We start from the raw sequence: 12,338 nt of genomic DNA, 5'->3' as shown, positions 1-12,338 counted from the left end.
CAGACAGAAGAAGGAAGCGTAGAAGAGGTAGAAGGGGCAGGTAAACCAGGAGGACTATAGAGATGCTGTCTCATTGTGCAGGGCTGGGGTTAAGAAAGTCAAAACTCATATGGAGTTTATTCTGGTGAGGGATAAGAAGGGCAACAAGAAAGAATTCTGCAAGTACCCTTGTAGAGGCCACTTCTAATTGTCTTTGAAAGACTGCAACAAACAGAAGATGTTCCTGAAAACTGGAAGGACAATTACATTCAATTCAGTCTGAACACAAGAAAAAGGTTTTTTTATCATGAGGGTGATAAAACAGATTACCCAGAGCGTTTGCAAAGTCTTCATTCTTACACTGGAAAACAAAGCAGAAGAGAGAGTATGTTCAGCATTGAGAGATTATTCTGCTCACAGACATTGGCCATATTTTTATTTATAGAGGGATCCACTCTGACAACAATATCTCGAAGGATGTGAGTTGCCTAGAGTGACTGTTCTCTCTGTGACAAGACCTGGCATCTGTTGTCAGGAAATACACATCCGAAATCATAAGGATTTTGCCTTATGATCAATCTGGAGACTCTTGCACAGTAATTGAGTTGAATCCTATTTCAAGATGCAGTGCTCTAGGGAAGATAAGACTTCGGTGACCCTGAAAAAGGATCTCCTGCTACAGTTAGATCCCTACAAGTCCATGGGGCTTGGTGGGATCCATCTGAGAGTCCCCAGAGAGCTGACTGATGTCATCACCAGGCCTCTCTCTATGATTTCTGGGAGGTCCTGGGAATCTGGAGAGATCCCAGTTGACTGGAAACTGGCTAATGTTCCAATATTCAAGAAGGGCAAGAAGGAGAACCCTGGATACTACAGGCCAGTCAGTCTAACTTCAGTGCCTGGTAAAATTATGGAAAATACTATCCTGGGAGGTACTGAAAAACCCCTGGAGGACAGTGCAGTCATCGATCACAGCCAGCACAGCTTCACAAGGGGAAAGTCCTGCTTGTCAAACCTAATTTCTTTTTATTGCAAGGTAACCCACCTAGTTGATCAAGGGAAGCCAGTGGATGTAATATTTCTGGACTTCCCCAAAGCTTTTGATACTGTCTCTCACAGTATTCTCTTGGACAAAATGTCCAGCATACAGTTGGACAAGCCTACCATAAGATGGGTGAGCAACTGGCTCACAGATCAAGCACAAAGAGTGACAGTGAAAGGGGTAACATCAGGCTGGTGACTGGTCACTAGTGGGGTCCTGCAGGGCTCCATCCAAGGCCCAGTCCTCTTTAACATCTTCATCAATGACTTGGAGGCAGGATTTGAAGGAATTCTAAGCACGTTTGCTGATGATACAAAACTGGGAGGAGCTGTCAACTCCCTTGAGGGCAGGCAGGCCTTGCAGAGAGACCTTGACAGGTTGGAGAGATGGGCAGTCACCAACCACATGAAATTTAACAAGGGCAAGTGACAGATTCTGCACAAGGGAACAAGTGGCTGAAGAGAAGTGTGGTGGAGAGGGACCTGGGGGTCCTGGTTGGTGGCAAACTGAAGATGATCCAGCAGTGTGCCCTGGCAGCCAGGAAGGCCACCTGTGTCCTGGGGTACATCCAGCACCGTGTTGCCAGCCGGTCAAGGGAGGTGATTGTCCTGCTCTGCTCTGCACTGGTGCAGCCTCACCTTGAGTACTGCCTGCAGTTTTGGGCACCACAATATAAAAAGGACATTAAGCTATTGGAGAGTGTCCAAAGGAGAGCCGTGAGGAAGGTGAAGGGTCTGGAAGGGATAACTTATGAGGAGTGGCTGAGGTCACTTGGATTATTCAGTTTGGAGAGGAGGAGGCTGAGGGGTGACCTCACTGCAGTCTGTGGCTTCCTCACGAGGGGAAGAGATGGGGCAGGGACTGATCTCTTCACTCTTGTGACCAGTGACAGGACTCAGAGAAATGGCAGGAAGCTGAATCAGGGGAGATTTAGGTTGGATATTAGGAAAAGGTTTTCCACCCAGAGGGTGGTTGAGAACTGGAACAAGCTCCCCAGGGAAGTGGTCACAGCACAAAGTCTGCCTGAGTTCAAGAAGTGTTTGGATGATGCTCTCAGATACATGGTGTGATTCTTGGGGTGCCCTACACAGGGGCAGGAGTTGGACTTGATGATCCTGATGGGTCCCTTCCAACTCCGCATATTCTATGATTGTTAAATGACTCTTATACACCGTGTTGGGCCATTATCACTGACATATTAATGGATGTTAAGCTGTGGATTTTATAGAAATAACTGTAACATGAATCTTTAAGTGCTGTTGGAACACATTCACACTTCAGTAACATTTTTTAATTTTATCTGGATTTTTTCAGTTTCATTTCTTTCTGAGTACTACTTGGTGGTAGCATCCATCACATTTGTTTTATTTGCAATGGTTAGACTGTAACATGTTGTGAATAACCTGTTCCCCTCTTTTTTGAAGAATAAAGCTGATAATGACCACTTATGACAGAAATAAGGGAACATGATAGATTTGTGTTTATGCATAGTTATGTTGTCCACAAAATATTTCATGCCCAGTTAAAAAGTCACAGTGTATTAATGATGAAATGCTGGTGATCTTTAAGCACAAGTCAGACAGATGTCCAGGAAACATCTCTATCACCATTCTCTTATCCCTACTTTTCAGTAGCTGGGACTTAAAATTTGCAAGAGAGCCAGCTGCAGCCCAAAGGTGAACAATTTCTATCTGACTCCTGCATGCTGAAACTGCCTTTCCACAAGCTGGCAAGTATTCTTTTCTTCTCTTATTCTTAGCTTGTTTTCCTATCTTTCTTTTGCTAGAGGAAATTACTGTTCTGCAGAGCACTAACCAAATATTAAACCTAATCTTTGCTTTTAAATACTTCTAGCCTTTCCTCCCATGTTGTAATCCTTATTTAACTTTTTATCTCCACCTACAGGTTTTCCATTTATTAGATATGTGATGATCAAGAAAATTTGGTAGGATTATCTTCCATCACTGGAAATTCATTTTACCAACTTGGTATCATAAAAAAATTTATAGTGCAATGTTAAATTAAATTCCATGGACATAATCCAGTACAATTTACTCTCACCTTTATTTCATATATGTGATACTAATATCTTCAAGTGCTTTTATCTGGTTTTATTTCCTCTTTTCAGGAAAAACACAGTTTAAAGTGGTAATAACAGCACTTTCTCCAAAAGAAGCCACCAGAATTTACACCCCTCACCCTTTGGATAGAAATGATGGCACATTTCTGATGCGGTATCGGATGTATGGGAGTGTCAGAAAAGGGTTGAAAATTGAGATATTTTATGGTGACCAGCATGTAGCTCAATCTCCTTATATTTTGAAAGGTAAGGGTATTTTTTTCATTTCATGCAATGTGTGATGGTAGCTACAGAAATGCTATGGACTAATTTACTGCTAGAAGAAGAGGTGTGAAATTAGAGGTGTGTTTGACCTTGTTCATGAAGTCTCCTCACAAATGTTCTCCTTATACTGAGAAGTAAGCAGTGACACTCTCTATACATTGCCACGTTACAGGACCTAGATGCATAAGCATGTAGATTATGGTCCCTGAGGTTAAGGTGATGTGTTTGGACATCTCCTCTTCCCTCTTGCATAAGGAGATAGGTCTTGTCAGTTTGGTAGGTAATAAGAGAGCAATGCTTGTGTTTTTTAAGGTGTTCAAGTGGGGATTCACATAAACATTGTGTTATTTTTATCTGAAGTAGAAAATACTACCTGCAAAAACAAGGTGGTTTTGTTGTCCCAAACACTTTATAATTCAAATGTCTATGATTTCTAAAAAGTAGGATCCTTCATAAAAACCAGGACAATATTTCCTTAACCAGATAATATTTAACTGTCTTTCTATGGTAGAACAACTATTTAAAAGCAGGGAAAACAATGCAAATTACTTTCTCATTTGAGATCTACTTTTTTAACTACCTTCTCTTGCTCTTCAATGGACAGCTGTTTAGCAAAGAAAAAGATAATACAAATTTTTGTATCTGGAGAGTCTTGTTTCAGTTCATCACTACTTCTTCAAAATAGAATTTGGTCATTGTTTTTTAAAATAAAATTTCCTAAATGCAAACAGAAACTTCAAACTGAAACAAAACTGTTCTGAGTCCTCAAAGTAGTAGTATGCCTTCTTTTTGCTGATGCACATTTGCCAACAGCCATTAAACTATGACACAGGACAGAATCTGTTTCATTAAAAGGAAATTAAAAAGGGCTTTTTTTCATGCTCTGCGAGGCTCTTATTTATACCTAATTTTTCAGTTTCCAAAGGGCAGAAAGAACAGTTGATTGTGCATAAAACACCTTATGCCAGAGGTAAAGACTATTGGGGTCTTGAAGTTCTGAATTAGGCTAAAATTGAAACTGCAATAGCTGAGCTTCTGTAGTTATGGACTGTTAGAACAACTCTGAATGCTCTTATGTGGTTGGCAGGTGACACAATAATGGAGCTTCATTATACAGATAAATTTGACCCTGATAGCAAAAAATTTTTGAGAGGATTAAAATGTTGCTGTTTTCTCAGTTACATTACTGAACCCCAGACATGTTGTAGGGAGGATGATTTCACAGGAACACTTCAGAAAACTTGGAATAAAAAATGTAAAGCCCCTGTAATGTCTACATTTATATGCCCATGTATATGGGCAATTATGGTTGAGGTAGAATCACAAATACAGACTCTTATTGCTTTGTTTACTGCAGGACCAGTTTATCATGAATATTGTGACTGTCCTGAAGAAGACCCTGAGACCTGGCAGAATGTTATGTCTTGTCCATCCCAGGAACCTCAGATTACAAAGGACTTCATGTCTTTTCCCACCATTGATCTTCAGCGAATGCGTAAAGAAATTCCAAAAAAATTCAGTCAAACAAGAGGTGCTATTGTCCATTACACTATTCTCAATAATCACATCTACCGTCGTTCCTTAGGGAGGTATACAGACTTCAAAATGTTCTCTGATGAAATGTTCCTGTCACTGGCAAGAAAGGTATAATTTTCGATCATTCAAGTCTATTATGTCGTGTTTTAATATGGCAATGCTGCATTCCTTGAGGTATCTTCAGATTCAGAATTCCTGAAGTAAGATTTGACTTCCATTTTTTCACCAAGATGACAGTGTATCTCTAAGGACCAGGCTGAAACTCGTATGTGGGGTTTGAGCTTGACAGTACTGAAATGGGTAGGAAGGCTGCAAGGGCTCAGGCCTGACTGCGATCCTTTTCCTGGCCTCTCTGAGTGTTCCTTTCATGCTTGCAGGGCAAAAACTTGAAATCCACACCTTAAGCTCAGCTAAATACTATGTGGTAGGTTTAGTGATTCTGCATGATGTTAGAGAACTGAGCAATACTTGTAGGAGTGACAAACAGCTTCTGTCTTTGTGTTATTATCCTGTCTTGGGTATATATTTAGGTTCGTCTTCCTGATGTGGAGTTTTATCTGAATGTTGGAGACTGGCCAGTCGAATATCGGAAGGCTAATGACACACCTGGCCCTCTACCTGTCATTTCGTGGTGTGGCTCTGTGGATTCAAGAGACATAGTCCTTCCAACGTATGATGTAACCCACTCAACTCTTGAAACCCTACGTGGTGTCACAAATGATCTCCTTTCTATTCAAGGAAATACAGGTAAATTAGAGATCATGGATTTCAAAAGAGAATTTGTGAATTCCATCAAAGATCAAGTTGCGTTCAAATAATGTGTTAAATTCTTCAGTTCACAAGTGCCTTAGGAGGTGTTTTAATATAAGAGGTTAGTCTTTACAGCTAAGCAGGTGTCTAACATGGATTTAGAGCCAAAATTTAAGAAGTCCAGTTTAGAATAGTAGTGAATTTTAACTTAAAGGTATCCAGAGGATAGCTACTGTGACCTGTCAAAAGACAAGTAAATATAATCAAAAGGCCTTTCTCAGTGAAGGACTTGAATGTGCTCCTTCTAATCAAATAGTAACCCTTTTTCTGACTGTGAATGTGGCCCAATGTTCTGTTTACATAAAAATGAATGAATCCTGAAAGAAGTAAGCTAATACTATGGTGCAACCTCTTATAAGAGGTTTATTGTTTAAAATGAAATACCTCTAGCTTTTATGGAAGAGTCAGTTTTACTGACAGGGGTCAAATTAACAGATTGAAGCATGTGACTTTTACTTATTTAGTCCAGCTGCTTTTCCAAATAGGACATGATAAGAACCTACTCCATTTTAGTAGGTCCTTTAAGAAACTTTCCAACAGAAGGATGAGAAAGGACATATTTACTGTTTTTAAAAGCAGGCAGTAAGCAGAGATTAAGTCTTCCAAGTTTTTGTAAGTAACTTCAGGACACAGTATAGCCCTTTTTTTCCCTATTTAAATCATCATTAAGTGATTCCTTAAAGACCTAACTAAATTGCTGGCTTACAGAAGTGGATTTTACTAAAGAAATATTTGTTATTGTGTCAGGCTTTGAGGATGTCAATGGAGAATTACTATAATTATTACTGTTTTACTTGCATAGTTTGATTATAATACCTATGTAGCTTTCAAGATATTTCAAGTTATTTAAAGATAAAATTGTTGACTGGAAAAGCCATTTTCTGATTTTCCTTTTATAAGTGGCTCAGTTTCTTGCTGCAGAATTCAAGCTGTGATTAATAAGTGATTCTGGATTAACTATGAGGAATCATACTTGATCATACTTGAGAGAGTCCAACGGAGGCTCTGAGGATGATTAAGGGACTGGAACACCTGCCTTATGAGGAAAGGCTGAGAGACCTGGGGCTTTTCAGTCTAGAGGAGAGAAGACTGGGGGGGGATCTAGTTAATGTCTATAAATACATGAGGGCTGGGCATCAAGAAGGCAGGGACAAGCTCTTTTCACTTGTGCCCTGTGGCAGAACGAGGGGCAATGGATTCAAACTCAAGCACAGGAAGTTCTACCTCAACATGAGGAAAAACTTCTTTACTGTGAGGGTGACAAAGCACTGGAACAGGCTGCCTAGAGAGGTCATGGAGTCTCCTTCTCTGGAGACTTTCAAGACCTGTCTGGATGCCTTTCTGAGTGATCTGCCCTAGTTTTTTGTTGTTGGTTTTGGTTTTTGGTCCTGCTCTGGCAGGGGGGTTAGACTTGATGATCTTTGGAGGTCCCTTCCAAACCCTAATATTCTGTGATTCTGTGAATCATGCCTGTTTTTCCATGTCTCTGAGTGTAATGCCAGTGTCATAGCAAGTTCCTTATTTGCTTTAAACACATCATGAACATTTCATTACTGTTTGCTTTTATCTTACCATGCAATGCTCATAGGCCCGTTGTGGGAAAACAAAACTGAGCAAGCTTTATTTAGAGGTCGAGACAGCCGAGAAGAACGTCTCCATCTTGTCAAGTTATCCAAGGAAAATCCAGAACTACTAGATGCTGGAATAACAGGGTATTTCTTCTTCAGAGAAAAAGAAAAAGAGCTGGGAAAGGTTCAGCTGATGGGCTTCTTTGACTTCTTTAAGGTAGAAAGCAAATTCCAGTCTTGGATTTATTTTGCTGTCAAGTTCAGATCAACTGCAAAGACAATGCTTACTTTTGCTAATTCCAGCCAGTAAATAAAACAATTGTGCTACACTGCGAATGCTGGTTGATGTGAGGTAGATAGACCACCTGTAACCAAGTGACAGTGTAACATGCTTCTAAAGAAAGCCACTGTACTTGTTTTCATGGAGTTCCTTAGAGCTCTTGGAGTTTTGTTTTGTTGAGTTTTAATAGATTGAGAAATTTGATTTCTCACCATCAGGTTTTCTATTATTTGGGGTAAATACGGAAACAATGGATACAACTTGTGTCTTTTGCAAGTACATTATGGATGTCAGAAAGAGTCCTCCAAGTAACAAGTTAGAAAAATAAATAGGTGGTTTAGTTGCAGTTTAATACATAAATTCCACTGCAGTAGAGGTATAAAAAGTAAAGGAAGGAAAAGCCCTGTAAAAACCAATTATAATATATGTCAGCTGAATTTCTGTTCCAGCAATTAACAAATCAAAAATGCTGTGACAGCCAAGAGCATTTGCCAGAGCAGTACATTCATGGTTACTTTTAGTATAATGTTGCAGATTATTTTATACAATAATATATGTTTCAGATTATTCTACATAAGGATATAATTGGAAAACAGAATAAATTTACTATTTTTGAATAAAAGATTAGTTTTATTTCTACCCCTTGCTCTGTCCCAGGATACTTTAATAGAATACCCATCAGGCAGTTGATGTGACATAAGGGTTCTTGACTGTCAGTCTTGGGTCAAAAGCAAATCCTTTTTCCATTATGTTACCCATAGCACTTGAAACTACACTTGTTTAAAACAGGTTTGAAGATAAAAATTAATAAATACAATTATGCTTTACCTGTGAAAATAATCTTTTATCCAGGAGTGTTCCTATTTTGATTCAAAAGGTTTCACCTTTCTTTCCATCTTCATGTTGTAGTACAAATACCAGGTGAATGTCGACGGGACTGTAGCAGCTTACAGGTTTCCATACCTCTTGCTGGGTGACAGCCTAGTATTGAAACAAGATTCCCAGTACTATGAACACTTTTATATTGGATTAAAACCATGGAAACATTATGTTCCAGTTAAGAGAAACTTAGAGGACTTGCTAGAGAAAATAAAATGGGCTAAGGTAAGTTCCATTACTAGTTCAAGTTCAAAGTGATAAAACAAATATGTAAACAGTGCATCTTAATTATCTCTTTGTATTTCCACACACAGATTTTGCATGAACTCTGTTTAGATCCTAGGGTAAAGGAAGTACATTTTGTTGTTAGTATAAGTTGGGAAGGCCTTAATTCACGTAACCATCTCTATTCAGGGAAACACTTAAGAATTTATTTTAGGTATGTGCAGAAGCTTTTCATGAGTCAGAACCTTAGTATACTGACTAATGCAGGTAATTTTCAGAGAAACGCCCAGAATGCTAGATACCACCTAATTAATTCCATTGTGGTTTTTTAGGTCCTCACTGGAACAGAAGTCCTTGTGTGTTCTGTTTGAACATACAAAAAATCCCTGCTCTGTAACATGCTCAGAATAAGAGGCTGGGATTCTATAACAAAACAAACCAATACAATAGTGTGATTATGTTTCTGTTCTGAGAGTGCTGTAGTTCTTCATAAAGAATGAGATAAGATTACTAAAGCTTTGAAATACAGACCTAAAAGAATTTGAGAGAAGTACATGAATTCAAGCAGAGTCATTTTTAGAAGGAAGACATTGAATTGCATTGCATAGGAAAGGACAACAGCTGTGGCTTGATCTTGTGTAAAGCTTAGTATGTGTGGGAGATGTCAGAATTTATTTTGAAGAGACTTTGTGGCTTGGACAAAACAGTAGAGCAGTAATCAACTGACTTTTCCAAATTGTACAATTATCCATGAAAGTTGTAATTGATAGCCCTAAGGTACCAGTTGTGACCATAAAAGCAATTCTGTATTTTAAAAAAATCTGCAATTTAAAGCATGCCTTTGCAGCCTCCCAGTAATTGCACATAAAGTTGCACATTTGAATAAATGCCCCTTTAATAAAACTTTTAATGCCAACCAGGCTTTGAGTAACTCACTGATTGCCCTATTTTGTCTCAATTTTCCAGGAAAATGATGAAGCAGCAAGAAAAATTGCTAAAGAAGGACAATTAATAGCAAGAGAATTACTTCAGCCTCATAAGTTTTACTGCTACTATTATAAAGTGCTCCAGGTTAGTACAATAGATCACTTCATTACTTTCCCCCAGCTGCTACTGCTACCATTGCTACAAACTTCAGGCTCAGTCCTTAAATCAGTAGCAGCCATGGTTCCTATTATTCACAGGAGATCAGCATGAAGAGCTTTGCTAATACCTGATTCACCATCTAAGAGGCAACCTGGCAATTATTAGTTGTTTTACAGAATCAGATATTCCTTTTTTTTGCCTCCATCCCCACAGTCAGACCTGTTGTCAGTGTCACTTGGTATGTGGTTTCTAAGAGATATGGGAGATAATCTGAACACAACTTTCTTCCTTTTTCCCATCATCCCCTCATGAGCAACTCCACTGTATTACAAAGCAGTGAATACATGGAAAAGAAATTCCAGAAGTATGGCTAATGAGTCAAATACTCATTGCTTCCCTAGGAGATGCAAATGTCTAGTGAAAGACATGTCTGATCTCTTAAAGTACTAATTTCTTTTTTCCTGTTCTGCTGTACAGAGTTAGATCTCAGCTTTAGCAGCCACAGATTGACACAAAGTTTGGAACTGATCAGTGTACAAAAACTACAGCATTTTCTGCATTAAGTGGTTAGAGGCACAAATAATGGCAATATTGAAATTGCCATTACTAATACAACAGGGTAAAACATTAAAGGTTTTCAGAGGCAATGTATCCTTTTAGTAGGTGTGTTATAAAGACACCTTGCAAATAGGTTGTAAACAATGACATGAGGAGCCTGGATAAAGGCAACCTTGTGAGTGGAAGGGAGGAAGAAAATTCTGTTTCATGAATTATACGTTGGTGCTTGTAGCATTCTTAAATGTTGTTTACATATTTCAGGAATATGCCAGACGCCAAGCCAGCAAACCTGAAATACAGGATGGCATGGAACTTGTACCTCAGCCTGATGACAGGGACTCAGTATGCAGTTGCCACAGGAAAAAGCTTTTAAGGGAAGATCTATAACTGTACCAGATGAAGAAAATCGCCCACTTACAATGCAAGAATTTAAATAGGTATTAAGCTGTGAAATCTTAGACACTACGGACTAGGAAACATTCTTACTTGTGTATTCTTCTTGTATTTACATATTCTTTTTTACACTGACTCTGATCTACAACATTGGTTCCCACAGTTTTGTTCCGTGACCACCACCAGACAGATACTGAGCCTGTAATGGGGAGTGTCTGGGGGACTTGTTTGATGTGCTGCATCATCAGGAAGAAGAGCACAGTGCTGCTGGTGTTCCAGCTGGGACCTGGCTACCAAAGTTTTATAAGGAACTAGTCATCCACAAAAGATCTTCCATGAGTCAGTGCAAGTTATTCTAAAGGAGCATTTGCAACATACTTAAACAGTGTTATGACTTCTTCATAAAGTATACCTCAGTGTTAGATTGTTTCTTGTATACAAAACAGTTTTCTAACTAGACAAAGAAAATGAATATTTGAGATTTACAGATATCAAATCTGGTGTTGCTTTAAGATTATTTTTTGGTCTATGACAGATAACAGAATAGAGAACATGGTATAATATTTATCAATTTCAGAGAAAAACGGAGAGAAGAGGGAGAGCTCAGAATGACATTTTTATAAGTACCATGTCTGTGAATCACCAAAATTAAATGCTGCTTTAAAGCAGACTGTGTAGCTAAGCTATCATAATCACAGTGCTTTGAGTGCCAAGACACCCCTCTGAAGACCTGTTCCCTGCCAGTGACCATGTCTATGAGTGTAGACACAGATCCTACAGATCCTAGCAGATTTAGACTGCCTAGATTTAACTTCTGTGTAGAGCTGAGGATGCCACCATTTATTTTCTCTTGGGTTCATGAACTACGTTGAATGTTGACCAGCTATCTTGAGCCCCTTTACCTTCTAGCACCCTGTCCCATGGGATTTCCCTTAACAGTTGATTGAGGAGGCCAAAGTTTGCCCTGTGGAAGTCCAGGGTTCTGATCCTACTGGGTATTCTGTTCCTTCCACACAGGATCCTGAACTCCACCATCTCATGATCACTGCAGCCTAGGCTGCCATTGACCACCACTGCTTCAACAAAGCCCTCCTTGTTGGTTAGTACAAGATCCAGCAGCGCTCCTCTTCTAGTCGGCTTGTCCACCATTTGCATTAAGAAGTTATCATCAATGCACTGGAGGAACCTCCTAGACTGTGAAAGGCTGGCTGTGTGAGTCTTCCAGCAGATATCGGGGTAGTTGAAATCTCCCATGAGGAGTAGGGACTGTAGTTGTGAGGCTGCTTTCAGCTGCCTGTAGAAAGCCTCATCAACCTCCTCACCTTGATCAGGAGGTCTGTAGTAGACCCCCACAACTGTGTCACCCGCACCTGCTTGCCCCTTAATTCTTACCCACAGACTTTCAACTTGCCCCTCATCAGCCCCTGCACAAAACTCAATACATTCTAGTTGCTCTCTCACATAAAGAGCAACTCCACCACCTCGCTTTGCTGACCTGCCTTTCCTAAAAAGCCCATAACCATCCATGGCCACATTCCAGTCATGTGAGCTGTCCCACCATGTCTCTGTTATTGCTACTAGATCATAACCCTTAGCCCGCACACAGACCTCTAACTCTTCCTGCTTATTCCCCATGCT

At 39.6% G+C, this 12,338-nt stretch overlaps 1 protein-coding gene across 1 annotated transcript; it reads left to right on the top strand.

Annotated features, from left to right (window-relative positions):
• The first annotated feature begins 601 nt into the window (after positions 1–601).
• KDELC2 (KDEL (Lys-Asp-Glu-Leu) containing 2) lies at positions 602–11,191 on the top strand. Its single transcript, XM_009999429.1, has 9 exons — positions 602–859; positions 1,099–1,201; positions 3,150–3,347; positions 4,723–5,009; positions 5,432–5,648; positions 7,300–7,496; positions 8,469–8,663; positions 9,630–9,734; positions 10,569–11,191. Exons 1-9 carry the CDS (start codon positions 602–604, stop codon positions 10,692–10,694), a joined length of 1,686 nt encoding a protein of 561 aa, XP_009997731.1. The 3' UTR covers positions 10,695–11,191.
• Positions 11,192–12,338: the final 1,147 nt, after the last annotated feature.

Source organism: Chaetura pelagica, unplaced genomic scaffold (genome assembly GCF_000747805.2).
Source record: "Chaetura pelagica isolate M959 unplaced genomic scaffold, ChaPel_1.0 scaffold85, whole genome shotgun sequence".
NCBI classification, from domain to species: Eukaryota; Metazoa; Chordata; class Aves; order Apodiformes; family Apodidae; genus Chaetura; species Chaetura pelagica.
This window is presented reverse-complemented; position numbering and strand designations above follow the sequence as displayed.